Genomic DNA, 21,843 nt, shown 5'->3' on the forward strand with positions numbered 1-21,843 from the left:
GGAAACTTATCTCTAGGTTGCTTAGCACGAAAACAAACCTCACAAGCTTTATTAAAACTTCCCACAGCAGTGCCAAAAGACGGAAGTAGTTTTACCACTTTTTCAGATGGATGACCCATTCGTTGATGCCAAAGATTGACTGAACTTGTCACACCATTTACTGTAGGATGTTGCACTGAATCGATTCCCTTGAAGTAGTAAAGTCTATCCCGCCTAACACCCGTTCCAATCAGTTCCCCCGATTGGTCCTGTATAGCACACATATAAGAGTTAAAGTGGACATTGCTATGCATAGCATCATTTAACTGAGAAACAGAAATAAGTTTGCAACTTAAAGACGGAACATAAAGGACATGATTAAGAACAATTTTGTCTGTTAATCGAACCGAGCCCTCTCGAGTTGCAACTACTGTTTTTCCGTTGGGTAAACCAACAGGGCAATGAAATATATCTTTTGCATCAGTCATTCGAGTGGAATCACCAGTAACGTGACGAGAAGCCCCTGTGTCAATTATCCACAACCGTGGATCAAATTTACCATTCAATTGATCATCAAAAATCTCTGTACCACTAATCAGCCCTGTTAATGCATGCGACTGCTCGTCGTCAGCCATTGATGAGTTTATGCGCAGGTATAAACCTGGGCGACTGATACCATGTAGAATACAAATAAACAAGAAGAAGAGGAAAAACTAATATATTGTGTCTTATGTCAACTTTAATACAAGCACTTGTATATATAGTGCTAACAAGATGATGAAAAATAAATACAAATGAGAAAACAAAGAGACACATGGAAAACCCAAGAGACACATGGGAAACCCAAGAGACATATGGAAAATCCAAGAGACACATGACTATTAATATAGATGATTAATATCATCAAATATCTCAACAAGTCGTGTGCCATTAGTATGTATGCCGTGTGCATGACCGAATGCCATAATTTGTATGTCGTCTGCCCGTAATCAGTCCGCACAGTCCTCTATATATTGTGGTCCTCCTCTGAACTCAACCCTATATAAATAAATAAATAAACATATATATATATATATATATATATATATATATATATATATATATATATATATATATATATATATATATATATATATCAAAAGATTGTGTTAATTGAAAATAATTCAAAGATAACTTTGAATTTTTATTGACATATAATTTTTTAACACTTGATTTAAAAAAAAAAAAAATCAGTTGGACTAATCCCGAAATAGTATTCATTTAAACTTTGGGCCTCTATATGAAGTTTAGTTATAAATTAATTTATTATTCTCTAATAAATACAAAGTCTCTATTAATTGAATTATTATATTAAATGATTGTTATTGTTAAGTAGATTTAATGTTAAATAATAATTTTGAAGTTGTGGGTTCAAATCTCTGCTCATTCAAGAAAATTTTTTTCTCTTAACTTTATCAGAAAATAAAAATCCAAGCTAGGGGCCCCTTTCAATATTGGGCCCTGGGCGAGTGCTCATGTTGCCCACTCCTCTGGGCCGGCATGTATATACAACTGCCTTAGAGATACCCTCTGTATGTGTGGATCACCCCATGATTAAAAAGAAGTGGCATAAAAATAATTAGACATTTACCACTCTCTCTAACAAAACCTTAAAATGGCTAAATATAAACAACTCAATTAGCTCAGCTCTTTCAACTTTGAAAGAGTTGCTAGCCGTAAACAACTAAAGTGTTTCTTAGTTTCTTTTGTGATACATCCCACAGTTTTGTAACAGAACACCTTGTTTGTTTGTATATTATAAAATCTAGTAAATTTGGTCCGATTCAGTGAGCTAAATTAAGCCATCAGGAATATATATAATATTCAGAAGAGCCAATGGTTATTGCTTGGATAGCCATCGCATCGCAATTTGGATAAACTTCAAATTTTATCATACATTTGACGCTGGATAGTATAAAAGCATGGATCTAAACACTTTGAAGCTCACTTTTCTTCTTCCAAAAATGGCTTTCTTATGGCTATTCATCTTCCTTGCTTCCTTCTTCTGTACAAATGCAGAGCTTATAAGTTCTCTGCCCGGGCAGCCTCAGAATGTCACCTTCAAGCAGTATTCTGACTATATTGTCACAGATGATCGCCATGGCAGAGCTCTGTTCTACTATTTTGTGGAAGCACACTCAAAAGACGCACTGTCACTCCCTCTTACATTGTGGCTTAATGGAGGTAATATCATCATCTTTCTTGATGTATTTTTGTTGGGCGGAGGCCGGTAAGGCCAAGTCCAACACCGTGTGGCTAGTGAGATTGTTGAACAGAAGTCTGTAAAGGGTCAAGTTCGCCTCTAGAAAATGTGTGGCGGTATAAAAAAATAAAGTTAGGCATTGACATAGTGGTAAGCGTTGTATTATAGTCAATAACTAGTTGGAACAATTAAGTCTGAATAGTGTGGGAGGGAAGCAAATTATATCATGGACCATGGTCTACCTTGCATTGTATCGCAAATTATGCCCTAGAAACGTGTTCACCATGAATGGTGAACACGGGTCCAAACGGCGCCGTTTTTACGTTAAAAAAATAAAAATAAAAATTCGCGGATGTGGTGTTAACGGCGCGCGTTTGGTCAGATTATGAATTTTCTGTTATGAGATTATGAATGTACTGTAAATTCATAATCTCATAACAGAAAATTCATAATCGCATAAAAGAAAAACATTTATTAAATTATGAATTTTCTGTTATGAGATTATGAATTTACTGTAAATTCATAATCTCATAACAGAAAATTCATAATCTCATAACAGAAAATTCATAATTTATGAATGTTGAAGAAGCTTGCGCTACAGAGGAGCAATCATGGTTTCAGACGGGAATGTGTAGGCACGGGTCCAAAGTGAATGTGCAGGCATGGATTCATAATTTATGAATGTCCGGAATCATTGCTCACCTCAAATTAAAGTGAAACCGCGAAATGTGAAAATGAAGAAGAAAAGTCACGCGATTAATTAAGAAAAAAAAAAAAAAAAAGATAACGGTGCACTAACACCGTTGGGACCGTGTTCACCATGGATGGTGAACACGGTTCTATGGCATAACGATTGGCATTGTATTGATAGTGCTATCATATTAGGTAACCTTCAGATTTTGTATTTATAGTGGACATATTATGTACCTGCATTTGATAATGTATCTGTAGCTATCATATTATGTGTCAGCAATTATAAATACATAAACTGTTAACTGTAAGTACAATATATGTTAACTGAAAGTACAAAATTTTTGTATTAAGATTCACAATGTAATATAAATCTTGGTCCATCGTATAATAATTGTGGGACGGATGGTAAATGCTTGATGCTAACAATTTTGTTAATATTAGGCAGGCCCGGGATGTTCTTCTGTTGGCCTTGGTTTGTTCATGGAAAATGGTCCATTTAGGCCAGGGAAAGATGGGAACCTCATAAAGAATGAATTTTCTTGGAATTTAGGTAATGTTGACTTCGTTTGTTTTTTCAAGAATCTAATTAATCTTTTTTTTTTTTTTTCTTATTTGAATGTTGGATATATATATTGACTAAGTTGATCGAAAATGTAATGAAATGATCAGTGTCGAACATGTTATATGTTGACTCCCCTGTTGGAGTTGGATTTTCATACTCTAATACCACCTCAGACTACAACAATTGGAACGATACCATGACAGGTAGGTACTAATTTTTTACCTTGAATGACCAATTTTAACTAAGAGCAATCACATCAACTTCAAATTTTTCACAAATTTTTATGTGCCAACAAAGAGAAGAAGGAAAAAAAAAAAAAAAAAGATCTGACTATTCTGACGCAATTATATATATATATATATATATATATATATATATATATATATATATATATGCTGAAGACGCGCCCTAGGCGCTATATGTGCACCCAACGCGTACAAATTGAGTACTTTCTGTCTTCTCTCATTTGGGACCCACAAAGTACTTAAAATTGGAAGAGTAAAAATCAGTCAAAAAACCATTACCGATATCAACAAAAAATTATTTTTTAAGTTTTTAATCTGACAAAAATAATAAAAAAAAATCTTTGGTGTGGTTACTCTAAGTTGATAGATTTAATTTGGCTGTTTTGTTTACTTTACTCTCTGACAGCTGATGAAAATTTGAAGTTCCTCCTCAAGTGGTTCGAGAAATTCCCCGAATACAGAAATCTAGATTTGTATTTAGCCGGGGATAGTTATGCAGGTAAACATTAATTAATGATTATATATATAGGGTCCAGACATCACAGATAATCATGTCTTAGGTGAAAACGTGTGAACTACTGAATGAATGCACTGCAACTACATACTCAATAAATGTACCTACTCCAAACATGCATGGAGGATGAGCGGAGAACTTTGACAAAGCTTTACAGTGTATTCATGTAGTATTTGCGGTACATTTCTACAATTCGCACGTTCTTACCTAAGGAAGTGTTATCTGAATCTATACTCTTAATTAATTTTGTCCAAACTTTAATTAGTGCCATATAATAGAAGCATCATCATCTTTGAAAATGTATGAGTGGTGTGCATGGAATGGTATCAGGTCACTTTGTACCTCAACTTGCTGCAGTAGTACTTGAATACAACAGGAAACCAAATGTCAACCCAATCAAGCTCAAAGGCATTGCTGTGAGTTCCTTCAATTCAATTCTACACATTATATATATATATATATATATATATATATATATATATATATATATATATATATATATATATATATATATATATATATATATATATATATATATATATTTTTTTTTTTTTTTTTTTTTTTTTTAAAGTTATTTACATTATTTCAGAATTCATTTAATTTGTTTTTGGGTTAATCTTTTGGATCACCGGCCAGCTTGGGAACCCACTTCTAGATATTGTGATCAGTGTTGATTCAGCTGATTATCTGTGGTACCATGGAGCCATTTCTGCAGAACTGCGCACTATGAAGAAGAAACTATGTAACGGAACAAGATTCTTCCTTGAGTACTCACAAGATAAACCATCTGAAGATTGTAAGAAAATGATGGCTAAAATGGACGAGGAGTTGGGCGTCGATTTCGATACCGGAGATATGCTCTTGCCCAGATGTGTATCTGGACAACAAGACGTAAGTAAAACATATATATGGTGCATACATATACAAGAGTCGCTCTCCCCGACCTTGATGTTATTCATTTTCCACCATGCACCCAATATATAACTCTTAGCTTGTTTCTTTTATGTTGGGCGGAGGCGGTAAAGATTAACTCTAGCATTAGTTGGTTGGGGATTGTTGAACAGAGGCCGGGTCAAATTCAACACTCAGTGAGTCTGTTTGGCAAATCTTATTTAGGAGCTTATAGCTTATTTTAAGCTACTAATAAGCTATAAACCATTTCGTTAATGATCCCAAAATAAGCTCGTAGCTTAAAATAAGAGCTTATTTTGGAACGCTACTTTAGGTAGCGTTTCAAAATAAGCTAGTAGTTTCCTAACTGTTTTTCAAAATAAGCCATGTTTGTTAATGGAGAAGACAGCCAGATCTCGCCGTTCTTCTCCACGACCAGATCTGGTCGTTCTTCTCCAATGGAGAAGGCGGCCGTCCGGTTGTCTTCTCCAGTGGAAGACGACTGGACGGCCATATTTTGTCGCTGGTGACCGGATTTTTTTGCCGATCGACGGAATTGAAATGACCTGTAATAACAGGTCATTTACCGGTTTTTGGGCTTCATTAACCCAATTTGACATGTTTGAGGGTTTAATTGCACTTTTGTAAAGTTTAGGGAGCTAATTGACCTTTGGATAAAGTTTACGGGCCTATTTAACCCTTTTCTCTTTTTATAATAATAATGTGATACTCTATAAGCTCATTTGGTTTTAAATTATTTATTTGTTTTTATAAACTATAATTCTTTATTTATGAAAGCATTGATGCGGTTATTGATTATTTTGGATTTAGGAATGCATCTAGAATTGTTTTTATGTGTATGTATAATTGTTAAAAAGTTGTGAATCTTATTTCAAATTATTTGACATTAATATTTTTTCTCTTATTTAATTTGAATTTTAGTTATAAGAATATATATTAATTTAATATAGGGCTCATTTTTGTTGCTATGCCCTGAGCCTATAAAATGATAGAACCAGCCCTGAGTCTAGCACCTTGTGGCTAGGGATTTATGGGCGGATGCCGAGCCAAGTCCGGCATTCAGGATCTCGAAAATGTGTTGCGGTATAAAGAAATAAAGTTACGCATTCGCTAGGTCACCTATGGATTCAAATCCTAACAATAACATGTTGGCGAAGGCTGAGCCAAGTTCATATGCAGTAATGTTGGGAGGTAGAATTATTGGATAAAGGTCGGTAAAGGCCAAGTCTAACACTCCGTTATTAAAAGAGTGTTAGGTGGAGGCCAGCTACTAAGAGCATCCACATTGGTTGGGGAGAATGGGGAGATAATGTAAGAGTGATTAGGAAAGAGAATGTGGGAGGGGAGAGAAAAAAAAAAAAAAAAACAAAACAAAACAAAACAAAATTTTAAAATAAAAAAAATAAAGTAATCAGACGCGTCACTGGCGCGCCTGACGCGCCCGACTTTTGACCAGGCTGTGCGCGAAACGCGCACAGCCTTACTTCTTCTTCTTCTTTTTTTTTTTTTTTTTTTAAAATTTTCTGACAATATCCCTTCATTTGCAGGACAAATCTTTTTCAATAATCTCCCCTCCACATTAGCTATTATCTCTTGTAGGGAAGAATTCATTCTGAAATCTCTCCATAATATGCACAAGTGTGGATGCTCTAACTAACTATAGCACTTTATCCTAACACTTTATTGTTTTAGCTTGGTAGTGAAACAACAGGCATTGGGGATCCATGCCTTGCTGACAGGATAATTGAATACATAAACAAGCCAGAAGTTCAGAAAGCTTTACATGCCAATACAACTGGCCTGCCATACCTGTGGGATCTCTGTTCAGGGTATATTATATATATATATCTACTTCAATTAATCTATGATTCTCTCATCATGTTTCAAAGCACCAAAAAAGTGTCTGCTAATATAAACTAACGTGTATAACTAAAAAATGCGTGCAGGCCTATTAAGTATCAGATGGACAATTTAGCTATTAACATCATGCCTACATTGTCAGCATTTCTGAAGAAGGACCATATCCCAATTCTGCTTTACAGGTTAGTTGATTAAGTTTTGATAATCAGTAATTTCTAATCCTTTTTTATATCCCATTTCTGAAGAAGGAGCATATCCCAATTCTACTTTTTTTTAATTTTAAGTATTTTTATTTTTTATTTTCAAATAGTGGAGATCAAGATGTAAAAGTTCCGGTCACACAAACAAGGAAAATTGCAAATATGCTTGCTAGACATGTGAAGCTCACCACTTTGCAGGAGAATGGTCCATGGTATAATGGCTATCAGGTACATCACTTTGCTAAAATGAATTGAAGAAACCACATTAAATTCAAATTCCCTTCTGCAAAAATTAATTTTGGAAGGAATTCCGACAACCCTCCGGTGAAATTCCGACAGAATTTCAGGCAACAAAGTGACCGGCAACTGGAGTCACAAAGAAAGAGAAGCCGACCACTAGGAGAGAAGGCAACGTAGTTGGTCGCCTCCTCAACCAGAGAAGGCGACCCAGATTTGGGTAGTCTTCTCGCCGGAGAAGGCGACCCAGTGTCTCCTTCTCCATGACCGGGCGACTGTTCACTTTGTTACTTGGCTGAAGGGTTATTAGAATCCTAATAACCTGTGATAGAAGTCATTAACTAGTTTTTTAGGATCTATTTGACCATTTTTTCATTTTAAAATAATTTAGTACTTGTTCAGGTTTTTCACTTTAAGCTAGCATAGGTCAAAGAGTTTAAATTCTTCATTGCTTGTTGGCTGTTATTTTGTAGGTGGGAGGATGGAGTCAAGCTTTTGGTAAATTGAGGAAAGGGAAAAACGTGACATACTTGACGTTTGCAACAGTGAAGGGGGGAGCTCATATGGTGCCATTTACATCTCCTTCTCAATCTCTTATACTTTTCAAATCATTTATCAATGGATCTCCACCACCCACAACTAGCCTCAACTAGCTTAATTGCTAGTCATATATGCTTAGAAACACATATTGTTAAATTTGTGTACTACTATGACCTATCAAAGTTCAATTTTTTTTTTTTAAGAAATTACCAGTGTAATAAAGTTGTGTCGTTATTCCATTAAGAGTTTATTACCAAAATGGTCCCTCGACTATTGTGAAATTACCAATTTGGTTCTCGACAATTTTTCTTACCCAATTAAGTCCTCGACTTTGAAAATGTTAACCATTTTGGTCCTCGGTTAAAATTCCATCCATAAAGCTGTTAAATTTAAGGATAAAAAAGTAATTTCATATATTTTATTTATTAAAATTTTTCTTCTTTCTTATCTCAAAAAAAAAAAAAAAAAAAAAAAACAAATTCTTCTTCCTCGTCAACCTGGAGAAAAGCTTCGTCGTCACCTTCATCAACACCCATTCCGTGCATTACCACCTCACCAAGCTCAACCGCCAGGACGACGACATCTTCTCCGGCATTCGCAAGCCCGGCCTCAACATCCGCTACGTCACCATCTCAGACGGCCTCCCGCCGGAGTGGGATTAGGCAGTGAACCACGACCAGTTCATGGCCTCGCTCCTGCATGTCTATTCCGCCCAAGTCGAGGAGGCTCTCAAGAAAATCCATCTTGACGTCGTCTGCGAATTCTGGCGGTCCTCCCGTTAACTGCTTGATCGCCGATACTTTCTTGTCTTTCCCGGAAAACTGGCCAAGAAATATAAGCTTCTGTATATTTCTTTCTGGACGGAACCAGCTTTGGTTTTTACCCTTTATTATCACCTCCATCTCTTGCGCCTCAACGGCCACTTTGGCTGCATTGACGTGCGTGAGGACCTGATCAAGTACGTGCCTGGAGTGCGATCAATTGAGGTGAAGGATTTGATGTCGTACATTCAAGAAACGGAAACGGAGACGATATGCCACCAGATAATTTACAACTCGTTCCAAGGCGCAAGAAACGCAGATTTCGTGTTGTGCAACACCGTCCAAGAGCTCGAGCACGAAACCGTGGCGGCTAGAAAAGAAGCCGTTTTTCACGGTGGGCCCCATCTTCCCGCCGGTGTTCGCCCAGAGCGTAGTGGCGACGAGCCTCTGGTCGGAGTCCGACTGCACCCAGTGGCTCCAAATTCCCGGCTGGAGAGCGTGCAGTGGTTCCCAGAGCTTTACGGGAAGACAAGGAAGAAGACAGCGTTAATAAATAAAATAGGTGAAATTACTTTTTTGTCCTTAAATCTAACAGTTCATGGATGGAATTTTAACGGAGGACCAAAATGGTTAACATTTTTAAAGTCGAGGACTTAATTAGGTAAGAAAAATTGTCGAGGACCAAATTGGTAATTTCACAATAGTCGGAGGACTATTTCGGTAATAAACTCTTCCATTAATAATTAAGAAAATTAATGTATTATTGAATAATTTTGAAAAAGTATTTTATTATAATATGTTCATAAACTTACTTTTATTTGAAAAAGTATCGAATAAACCCTTAAATCCACAAAATAGTGTAATTGAGTCCCTAATTAAAAAAAATACAATTGAGTCCTAATTTGACTTATTGGTAACACTAGTACAGAAACAGTCATTTGCGTCCAAAGTAAAGCCTCATTCGCGTCCAAAGTAAAGCCTCATTCGCGTCCAAAGTAGCTGGGACGCAGATGTCGGGGACGCGAATTGTATATACAATTCGCGTCCAAAGCTACTTTGGACGCGAAAAATGATTAATCGCGTCCAAAGTTGAAGAACTTTGGACGCGATTTATCCGATCTGACTGTTGACTACTGACTTTTCGCGTCCAAAGTTGGTCAACTTTGGACGCGAAATGTCAGTAAATCGCGTCCAAAGTTCTTCGACTTTGGACGTGATTTATCATTTTGTTTTAATAAAATGATAATTCGCGTCCAAAGTTGAAGAACTTTGGACGCGAATTATTGTTTTTTATTTTATTTTATTTTAACTTATTAATAAATCCAGTTTTTTTCCTGTACAAAAAATTATATTTTTCATCCTGTACATGCAGTCACAACCACTACCACTTCAAAGCTTTCAACTAAAGTTCAATACATCATCAATTTGCCAACACTTTAACACTAAATAATTAAACTACACTACTTCAACACATGTGTAATAAGCTAGATAAGTACACTACTTCAACTAAGTTCAGTACATCATCAATACGCCAACACTTTAACACTAAATAATAAGCTAGATAAGTACACTACTTCAACACATATGTAATAAGCTAGATAAGTACCAACAATACATCATTACAATTCAACTAACTAATATAATTAAATCACACTTCAAAAATTTATATACATTCTTGAGTAAAATATTTAGACCAAATCTCACGAACCTCATCAATTTGCGCTTCTGAATAAGGCTTTCTATTAAAGAATAATTCCTACAAAAATTTAAAATAATCAAATAATTACAGGGCGTTTGGTTGGAGGGATTTTAAATTCCCTTCCCACTTAATTCCCACCTAATTCCAAAGGCCATTAAATTTCGTAGTTTGGTTGGAGGGAATTGCAATTCCATGGAATTGCAATTCCCCTATTTTCATGGAATTAAAATCTCATGTCCCCCCTGGTATTTTAATTCCTGGGAAAAAAAGATAGTGATGAGTCAAAATTACCCCTTCCTTTTTTAACCTAAAATTAATGTCTAACAACAATAGTGGACATTTTTGATTTTATACTACTTATTCCCTTTCAATTCTCATGTATACCAAACATTGGAATTGAAATTCCCAGTAATTCTATTCCTGTCAACCAAACACTGGAATTTAAATTACCACTTTATTCCCAGTAATTCAACTCCCATGGAATTACAATTCCATTCCCACATAATTCCCCCCCTCCAACCAAACGCCCTGTTAGTTTTAACATTACTAAAGTGTAATTTAAAACTATTTACTTTTAATAAATTTTACATACCATATCCAAATCATCAGAATCCCAACATTGAGTGCATATTTCATACATGAATCTCATCACATAATACCCGCACTCCACACCACCCGGTTGTTGAGGACACTAGAAAATATGTTTATATATTAATATTTTAAACAATAAAAATATTAATATGAAATATGAAAGATATATATACCTCAATGTGAACCCAATCAACGTTGTTTTTAGATCTTCTCCCTCCTAAAGTTTCAACCGATCGAAATGCCCTATAATATACAATCATAAATAATTTATAAACAATAATGGTTAATAATAATTCTCAAAATATAATATATATAAATATATATATATATATATATATATATATATATATATATGTGTGTGTGTGTGTGTGTGTGTGTGTGTACTTACACATTCAATATGGCCTTAATCTCAAACTCGCGATCACTTGTTGCAATGGAGTCTAATACATAGACTTTTCTTAATGGAACAGAAATAACTAGAAGCATCCAATGATTTCTAAGGCATTTAAATGAATATGTTAAGTGTTATTCACAAATAATGCAATTAAGTTAAACAAATAATTAAAAATATAAATATAGTTTTCTTACTTTTCATGGTATGGAGCTAAAATGAAGTGTCGATTCGTCTGTTCAACCATGGCATTCACAAGATATTTTGAGACCTTATCAATATCCGCACGTACAGAGTCAGTACAAATAGTCCTTGGGCAGAGGAATCCAATTGTATGAACTCCAATTTTGGAGCACAACCGACTAAGACATCTACAACATATATATAGATAATTAATAAAAATGAACGACTAAAGACAAGTTTTTAAATATAAAAACATTATAAAAATACTATATAAACTTTTTTAGATTTCTACAATCATAACAAGGACACACTATATAATTTTCACCAATTTTACTTGCATATTCCTCGGCAATTTTAACAAACTCTTGAACCCCATGAACATATTCAAGTGTATTGCGTTTTTTATACATCCAACTCCGATCCATATCTCCTATATATTGTCACACAACATTTAAGAAATGATAAATGAGTTAGTTTCTTAAGTTATAACTTAAAGGTTCAAATTAAAGCTTTAAATAAATTTATCAACAATACCTAACATATACAATAATACACAACGAATTTGTCAACAATGTCTAACTTATACAATAATACACAACAAATTTGTATATACAATAAACAAATAATACAATAATTAATGATTTACGAATACATCAAATGCAATGTAGGTAATTTTCTTCCACCAATGCTACAATAACCATTGATCCACAACTACTAAAATAACTTTTAATATTTTAACCAAGTAACAACATTATCCAAATTAAAACATTTATAAAATTATACGGTAAAGGTGCAATCTCTATAAACAAATAATACAAATAACACAACAAATTTGTATATACAACAATAACAAATAATACACAATAACAAATAATACACAATAAACAACAATAACAAATATACAATAATACACAATAAACAACAATAACAAATAACAAAAAAAAAATTAAAATAATTAATGATTTTTGAAAAAAAAAAATTAAACAAACTCACCGTACCTCTGCCGGCGTTCGTAGCAGCGACGGTGGTGGCGGGGGATGTAGCAGCGGCGACCGGCGTCCGGCGTTCGTAGCAGCGGCGGTGGTGGCGTGCGATGTAGCAGCGGTGACCGGTGGTGGTTGGCGTGGTAGCAGCAGCGGAGACCGGCGGTGCTTGGCGTGCGAGCAGCAGCGACGACCGGCGGACGATGAACGGCAGGTGTGAGGTCTGAACGGCGGACGATGAACGGCGAGCGAATTGAAGGACGGAGGAAGGAGACGGCGGAGAGGTCTGATTTGGGGGGTTAGGGCGGAGAGCGGGCTGAATTGGATTTGGGGGTAGATTAGAAAATTAATTCGCGTCCAAAGTTGCCAATTTTGGACGCGAATTATATCCGCATTAAGTCATTCACGTCCAAAGTTGGCAACTTTGGACGCGAACTTTAGTCTCATTAAATTATTCGCGTCCAAAGTTCGAAACTTTGGACGCGATTTATTTAAATATATATATATATATATATATATATATATATATATATATATATATATATATATATATATATATATATATATTGGCAATTTAATTACAAAATTGCCACCGCACTACACATTCGGCGTCCAAAGTTGTAACTTTGGACGCGATTTATACGATCTTATTGATATTTTTTGTACTAGTGTGAATATGAATTTAGTTTATGAACTTACTTTTAAATGAGCATAATCCAAAGTTTGTAATTTTTTTAATGAAGATGTTAATGAAAACATAAATGATTAGAATGTTTAATTGTTTGAGTGTACAAATATTTTGGAGGTGAGACATTGCATTTTTACTTTAAATTGATTTTGTGGAAATTAGAATTTTCTATTTAATTATTTATTAGTGATTTGCTGCACTACTTTTATTTATTAGTGTAATACTTTAATTATTATGAAATAATTAATATTAATGCACATTAAGAAAGAATATTTGCAAATATATCTACGATGATGGTTGAATTTAATATTAGAGTTAATTCCAGTCCTAGATTTATAAATGACAGTTCACTTTTAGTCTTTTTTTATTAAAATATCTGCTTTTGGTCATAGTATTATTGTGACATGACCAATTTTGGTCTTTTATCAACAAAATCGTTGAAATTTCGTTAAATAGAAGGACATTTTGATCTTTTTAATACAAAGTGCGTTGACCCGTTATATATTTTATGTTTATTTTTTTGAAAAAAAATTATAAGTGAAGAGCGAAATGCTCTTGTATTTAATGCAATTTCAATGATTTTTTTGATGAAGGATTAAAATTGGTCATTTCACAATAATACTAGGACCAAAAAGGGAAGTTCTAATTAAAAAGGACTAAAAGGATTGCCACCTATAAATCTAGGACCAAAAATGGATGTAACTTTTAATATTATATTAGTTAATCATAAGCGGGTGAAAATCGAGGAGCAAATAACAGGTTGATGGATTTAATTAACAGGGGTAGCCCGAATCACTAAACCCGATAAAGAATGTATATAGGAAATAGATATGTAAAATGGATAAAATGATGTCGTAAGGTCATAGGGACCGTATATTGTATTAGATAACCATAAACGAGCTATTACAAGGTGAATGTAACGCTATTACAGCTGTAGATTAGGACAAAATAGATAGAGTTTGTAGGAAAATGTGTAGTGTGTCCCATGGGACAAAATATGGGACATTTATATGAAATAAACCCCCAACCGCCCCACCTAAACTGGGGGGCGGTTGCATCTCCGCGTTGACCGCGTCTCTGCTTAGGACCGGGTTCGGGGGTCGGCCGTTCCGAGCTCACATGGCCGAGCTCACTACGGGCGACCTCACATGGCCAAGTCCACCATGGTCGAGCTCGTATGGCCGAGGTACCTTGTGCCGAGCACGGGGCTCACTCTCGGAGCCACAGGTCCACTCCATACTTCATTGCTCCGCTTTCCTAGGTTGGTTTGCTCCAATCATAATATATCCATCACAGTAACTTAATTGTAATAACTTAGAAAGGAGTTAAATCCACATTTGGTCCTACATTTATTGCGCGGTGAACACATTTTGACCGATTTTATTAATTTAGCCACATTTTACCCAGCCTTTTTAAAAGGTGGACACTTTTGATCCACCGTTACATTTACTATGAGAAAATTTCAATTTTGGTCCATGGACTATTGGAGTTGTGTTAATTTCAACACTTGACTTTCAAAAATGTTAATTTAGTACCTTGAGTATGCAATTTTTATCAATTTTGGTCACACCGGTCAAATTGCCGGTCAAATCTCACCGAAAAAATTTAAGAGGTTAAATAATAAGGGTATTTTAGTCATTTTACTCACCACCCCTTTCTTCTCCGATGAGCTACTCTCCAGGCGACGATTTCTTCAATTCTCCAATGAGCTTCTCTTCATTTACTCATCTTTTCATACCCACAGCACTGTCATTAGAAAATTAAAGTATATTGAGTCCGTCTAGTCAAATTATAGAGCCCCCACCACTTAAGCATTTTCTCGAATTGGAAGCTTGGAGTTCGAAGACAGGATTTTGAAGATGAATTTATTGCCGTCCCAGATGCCAAACGAGGAATCGGATTCGGATGATGAGGTTTTGACGTTGAGATTCAGGAAGTTAGTGAAGTTGCTAGCGTGGTAGTTCTTCGGGTGATGAATTGAGCCGTCGGTCTCGAAGGTATCCCGGCGATGGTGACCGTGGCCATGCGGCCGCCGCCGACAACATGGCGCTCAAAGATTCTTATGGAGTCGATTTTTGGGTTGGGATGGATTGGAATAGGAGCGAAGGAAATGCGCGACGGAGGAGTAGCCGATCCCACTGCCTAGTATGCATATTGCCGGCGGAGATCGCTGCGATTCGGAGGTGAAAATCAATAAAAGGAAGAATAAGGAAAAAGCGAGAGTTCTCTTCATTTTCGTCAAGATTTCTGCTAGACGAGCAATGACAGGATATGTTGTTACTAAACCAATTTAATTTACTCATATTTTCTTTCTCCAAAGCTCATCTTTAATTTACTCATCGTCGCCGGTAATGGAGAACCTGAGAAGAAAGAGAAAATGAGTGAAATGACTAAATTATCCTCATTATTTGACCTATTAAATTTCTCCGGTGAGATTTGGCCGGCGTGACCAAAATTGATAGAAATTGCATAGTCAAAGTACAATTAACATTTTTGAAAGTCAAGTGTTGTAATTAACACAACTCCAATAGTCAGTGGACCAAAATTGAAATTTTCTCCATTTACTATTAATGAGCCGTGAAGTGAGAGGGCAATTGTATCCTTTCACGTGTTATTCTTCATTTCGTGGTCTCCCTTGTACGGAAATATGGGCAAGATTAATATTTGATCTAGTTTCTTCATTTCTTATTCTAGAATATTCTTGGTATCCCTTGTCAAAGTAGAAGGCGCCTAAAAGATCCTCCCCGAACTGCGGGTACGACTGAACGTATACTACGGTGGTGGTGAAGAACTGCAAGGTCACGTTTTTCAGTCGGCGTCGCCGACAGCGACGCCAAGCTCCTGATCCACGCCACCACCCGTGGCGGTGGCGACACTAACTTCAACACAACCGACACCTTCGAGGCCGTCGTGGAAACGCCACGAGATTCTCCAACTTCACTAAATCATTCCAATCTCAGGCCAAGTACGATTACCTGTACTGTGAGTCATCTCTATACGGAAATTTGGGCGAGAAGTCGCATTTCATGATTCGAATGCCGACGGCGTCCACCCGGCCGTGATGGAGGTTCTGCGGCTGTGGATGGAGAAAGGCTTCGTTACACTACAGGGCATTAGGGATCAAGAAAAGTTCGACGGCTACTATCATAATCAATTCCTCATTGTCAACGATTGCTTGCATAGGTACAAATTCCAGGCGAAATGGATGTTCTTCTTTGATGTGGACGAGTTCATCTTTGTCCCCAAGAAGAGCACTCTCAAACCTGTCCTCGATTCACTCTTCGCCTACACTCAGTTCACAATCGAGCAAATGCCCATGTCTAATAAGCTCTGTCTCCGTGAAGTCGCTTCATTCATTGATTTAAACATCATTGTTTAAATTAAGACAATATAGTTAGATTGAATGTGGTGTTGTTGTGTTGTTGTTGTTCTGATGGAGTGGACTGATCCAAGGACTCTGTTTTCGCTTTGTTTTAGTGCCAACACAGAGAGAATTGGATTCTCGTGTTTATTGTGCGCGGAGATACTGACATTCGCAAATGCATATGCGTGGTGTGTAGAGAATTGTAATGTAAATGTTTGCTGTGTGTGTTTTGGGATTGTTTCTTACTAGAATTTTGGTATTTTATGTGGATCCTTATTTTAACTTAGTTTTTTATTTTATTTTTAACGCTTTTGGCTTTATTTTTGCCTTGAAGTTGTTGAAAAATTTGTTTTTGTGATTGGCAGTATTATGAAGTGGAGCGGAACAGAGACTTGTCTTCCGCAGTTGTGGTATTAGCAGAACAATTGTAAAATACGAAGGAGTTGGGTGTCAAGTGTTTGGACCCATAGGTGTGGCATGCCTCTGCCGGAGCCCGGAGGGATGGTGCAAATGCCTCTGGTGAACTCGAAGGTCTACTATTTCCCGCAAGGACATGGGGAGCACACGCTCACTAATGGTGAAAGCTTGGGTCTGCAAACGGTGAAAAAGTTGGTGTACTTACAACTAATGAATAATTTCACATGAAAAGACATAATTGCTCTTCTACTTCGTAGAAATTTGAAAGCAAATGTAACGGTTGACCAAAAAGTGTCTACCTTTTAAAAAGGTTGGACAAAATGTGACTAAATTAATAAAATTGGACAAATTGTGTCCAATGCACAATAAATGTAGGATCAAAAGTAGATTTAACTCACTTAGAAAGTGTGATGAAGTAGGTGCTAAAATTATTTAATATTTAATTTTTACAAATACTTTCTACAATTGAGCATGTCATGTCGCACATGTTTCGATATGTATTGTTTTTTTTTTTAAAAAAAAAAAAGAAAAAAGAAAAAAAAGAAAGAGGAATAAGATTATTGTAAATGCCTGCCTGGAAAGGAGGTTAAAGAACTTAAGACCTAATCCAGCAGAATTAGCGGATTCCAATGGCTAAGATTTCCCTCTGCATGTGTCTCTCCATATACATTTAATTTTAAAATATTTTGTTGAAATTAATTAACAAATTGCTATTTCCTTTTTAATTAAAAAAATTGCATCTCACATATATTAGTCCTTAGCCACGTGGAGGGAGAATTGCACCACCTGTCACCACCATGCACAATAAACAATAACTGGTTTTTCTCATCAACCCAAACAATATTCAGAATTTCAGATTACATCTTCTCAACATCAGATTTTTCAGACAAACAAGGTGAAGTTTTCCTCTTCAAACAACTACATACTTATGTTTCATTTCTTCTCTCTCTCTATATATATATATCTCGATGTATGCATATTGTATGTATAATCGTGTTAATACATTATCAAAATTAGCATATTGAGATCTGGGATATATATGCATGTCCGTTTGTGTGCATGGATGGGACAATCAAGAACAGAAACAAATTCTGAAATTATGTGTTTTAATTAATGAAAAGATCTTCAATTCAACTGCACCTACACCATGAATATAATGTAATATATATAAATTAATATTTATTTTTTGGGTTGAGGAACAGTCAAATTACATCTGAGATTTCTTATATATTTACTATTTAGAGATACAGGTAGGTTTCTTAGATTCCAAGTTTTTTTTTTTTTTTAGTTTTTTTTTTTTAAATTTCAGATTTTATTTGTTGTTATTAATTGTATAGTAAAATTTCATGTATGTTAATAGTACATGCATACTGATATTCTTGGCAAAATTTATGATTATGGATTAATGAGTTAGATAAGTTAAATTAAAATGAGTTATGTTGAGAAAGTATGTATGAACAGATACACATTGTAACAGAGTCAATAGTACTAAACAAAAAAAGGGTTATGTTGAATTCACAAGTTTTAATGTTTGCCTAATATGTAAAAGTAGTTGTTAAGATTAATGAATAACACAAATGATTGATATGATGTTTTTTACAGCACGTACTAGAATGTTTTTGTTCAGAATCTGAATAATTGGGTTTTATAGAGTTTTGGTCGAGTAGGTATATTAATTAATATAAGATGGCACTGGAAGAAGTAGAAGAGGAGAGCACAAAACTTAAAGGCTATGATGCTTATTTTGAGATGGTCCAAAGCAGAAAGAAACTGCCACAATCATTGCAAGAGTCTCTCACAAATGCATTTGCTAAAATTCCTGTTTCGTCATTTCCAGAAGTCCCTGGAGGACAAGGGGGTAATATTTACTACTTGGTATTTAATTTTAGGAGGAACTGTATTATATATAATAGGAACTATTCGAACTCTTATCATGTTTTAAATGCATTTATATATGTTGGCAAAATCTTGTGTAGTCATTGAAATAGAAGCAGACATATCTGTTGGTGATGCGGTCAAAATCCTATCGGAGTCGCACATTATGTCAGCTCCTGTAAGGAACCCTGATGGTGAAGATAGCGGGGATTGGAGAGAAAGGTACTTGGGAATAATAGATTACTCGGCTATTGTTCTTTGGGTGCTAGAGAGTGCGGATGTTGCAGCAGCTGCGCTCTCAGCAACTTCAGCAGCGGCCGCTGGAGTAGGTGCGGGGGCCGCTGGTGTCCTCGGGGCACTAGCATTGGGAGCCACGGGCCCAGCAGCCATCGCTGGCTTAACGGTTGCAGCGGTTGGAGCGGCTGTTGCTGGTGGTGTGGCAGCCGAAAAAGGAATTGGAAAAGATGCTGCCACTGCAGCCGGTAACTTGGGTCAGGACTTCTACAAGGTTCTCCTCCAAGAGGAGCCCTTTAGGTCAACCAAGGTAACTCCGGTTCGTCCAATTCATTAATTTTAATATGTTATGTTCCTGATTTGTGATTTCCCACCCTTGAGAATCACATTGACGGTTAGTTGTGACTTAGGAAAGTGAAAATATATATCACTATCTGTTGGGCGGTGGCCAGTAAAGGCCAAGTCTAGCACCCGGTGGCTGAGGGATTGTTGGGCGGAAGCCAGTAAAGACCAATAGTCTAGCACCCGGTGGTGGGGGATTGTTGGGTGGAGGCTGATAAAGGGCCAAGTCCAGCACCCATCATCTCGAAAATGTGATGGCGGTCTATAAGGAAATAAAGTTGCGTTTTCACTACTAGTTATAACTTTTGGCGTAAGTGGTAAACTTTTGATCCTAACACTATATATCTTTACAGGTTGGATCCATTGTAAAATCGTACCGCTGGGCGCCATTTGTTCCAGTTGGAGAAGACAATTCTATGTTGACTGTCTTACTTCTGCTATCAAAATATAGGCTGCGAAATGTACCAGTAATTGAAGCAGGAAACCCATGTCTGAAGAACTACATAACTCAGTCTGCTATCATACAAGGTCTGAAGGGATGTAAAGGGAGAGATTGGTTTGACAGCATTGCGGGAAATACAATATCTGAGCTTGGCCTACCATTCATGGAGTCCAACGAGGTCAGAAGCATTTTTTCTGTATGTTCTTCTGAATGATATAGATCGAGTTTATTGCTCTCATATCTCCCTGTTGTTGTTATCGATTAGATTATTAGTGTGCAAAGCAATGAATTGATTTTGGAAGCGTTCAAGAAAATGAAAGAAAACCAAATTGGAGGTCTCCCTGTTGTTGAAGGCTGCGTGACAAAGAAAAAGATCCTTGGCAACGTAAGCATAAGAGACATCAGATTTTTGTTACTCAAGCCAGACCTTTTTGCCAATTTCAGGTAACACCAAATTGAGTATGTACCATCGTCCGGTTTTACCTTACTTCGTACAAGATTGCAAACCCCCCCTCCCCCCCCCCCCCCCCCCCAACCACGTATTTCTTTGGTTGGTTATTGTGTTAGATCAAACGCTTACCACTAGGCCAAACGCTATAGTTTGTAGCGAAGGCGCAACTTTATTTCCTTATACCGCCACACATTTTTGAGAGCCAGGGTGTTGGACTTGGCCATTTACCGGCCTCCAACCAACAAAACCTCTCCCAACATCAGACAAATTTACCCCCCTCCCAGCACCAGCTAGATCCGTAACCGGGTTCCGATACCACTTGTTAGGATCAAGCGCTTACCAGTATGCCAAAAACTATAACTCGTAGTGAATGAGCAATTTTATTTTCTTATACCACCACACATTTTCGAGAGCCAAGGTGCTGGACTTGGCCCTTTACTAGCACAATCCTCCTAGCCACATGGTGCTGAACTTGGCTTTCATCCCCCGGTCTCTGCCCAACAATTATACTATAGGTGTATGAAAACTATGCAACTATTTCGAGCTATATTTAGTAAAAGTCATGATCCCTCCTCCCTAATGCAGGCAGCTAACCGTGAACGACTTCATGAACACTGCTGCTTCGGCAACGAATGAAGTTGGGAAGATTAACACGCCAATTACGTGCACCCCAGATTCAACTCTTGCTAGTGTGATTGACGTGCTGGCTTGTAAGCAAGTTCACAGGATTTATGTGGTAAAAGGCACAGACAATGAAGTTGTTGGTGTAATTACGCTAAGAGATGTCATCTCCTGCTTCATCTTCGAGCCACCAAACTTCTTCGATAAGTACTTTGGATTTTCTGCAAAGGAAATGCTGGGTCAGTGATGAAGGCCTGTCTGTATAGTTGACACAAATAAGACAACACAAACTAGCAGAAACTGGAAAAAGACAGCTCCTTTTTATGTTATTGTTATGAAACTATACTATAGGATTGTAGCTTCTTTAAATCAAGATCTTATGGCAACTAACACTAATGATGATCCCATCAATATTGAATGAAGATTATTGTGTAACTTGAAGTAAATGGATTGTGTTTCACTAGTAGGGTATGAGCCCGAGTAGTCAAAGCTCGAGTAAAGCTTGGCTTGTTTCAAAATATTATTGAACCTCGAGTTTGGCTCTAGGACCAAATGTGATACAAATTATATATATAATCGTGTTTTTAATTTAAAAATATTAATAGTCAAAGATCAAATTTGATATTGTTCTAATTTGACTTTCTAATTAATTAGTTCAGTTTTTGCGTGATAGTTGTATGGTAACGTGTCAATTGTACGTATGAATAAAATTACAAAATAGAAGAGTAGGGAGAAAAGTAAGAACACAAGATGTAAAATTCAAGAACACAAGTATATACATCCATATAACCCTTCATTTTCTATAACATGCATAAAT

At 36.3% G+C, this 21,843-nt stretch overlaps 2 protein-coding genes across 3 annotated transcripts; both read left to right on the forward strand.

Moving 5' to 3' along the window:
* The first annotated feature begins 1,939 nt into the window (after positions 1-1,939).
* LOC109147587 (serine carboxypeptidase-like 46) lies at positions 1,940-8,184 on the forward strand. 2 transcript variants are annotated; one of them, XM_019295203.1, is made up of 10 exons: positions 1,940-2,202; positions 3,360-3,464; positions 3,584-3,679; positions 4,128-4,220; positions 4,566-4,651; positions 4,872-5,126; positions 6,840-6,976; positions 7,094-7,189; positions 7,318-7,435; positions 7,918-8,184. In XM_019295203.1, the coding sequence occupies exons 1-10, from the start codon at positions 1,941-1,943 to the stop codon at positions 8,095-8,097; spliced, it is 1,428 nt and encodes a 475-aa protein (XP_019150748.1). In that variant the 5' UTR covers position 1,940; the 3' UTR covers positions 8,098-8,184. The 2 variants fall into 2 exon arrangements, with proteins under 2 accessions (XP_019150748.1, XP_019150749.1); XM_019295204.1 differs by lacking the exon at positions 3,360-3,464 and having other exon boundaries at positions 1,965-2,202.
* A 9,728-nt stretch (positions 8,185-17,912) lies between these two features.
* LOC109147588 (SNF1-related protein kinase regulatory subunit gamma-1-like) lies at positions 17,913-21,472 on the forward strand. The gene is made up of 6 exons (XM_019295205.1): positions 17,913-17,956; positions 18,713-18,919; positions 19,038-19,480; positions 19,866-20,132; positions 20,220-20,398; positions 20,991-21,472. Exons 2-6 carry the CDS (start codon positions 18,748-18,750, stop codon positions 21,271-21,273), a joined length of 1,344 nt encoding a protein of 447 aa, XP_019150750.1. The 5' UTR covers positions 17,913-17,956; positions 18,713-18,747; the 3' UTR covers positions 21,274-21,472.
* Positions 21,473-21,843: the final 371 nt, after the last annotated feature.

Source organism: Ipomoea nil, unplaced genomic scaffold, assembly GCF_001879475.1.
Source record: "Ipomoea nil cultivar Tokyo-kokei standard unplaced genomic scaffold, Asagao_1.1 scaffold2014, whole genome shotgun sequence".
Classification (NCBI taxonomy): domain Eukaryota; kingdom Viridiplantae; phylum Streptophyta; class Magnoliopsida; order Solanales; family Convolvulaceae; genus Ipomoea; species Ipomoea nil.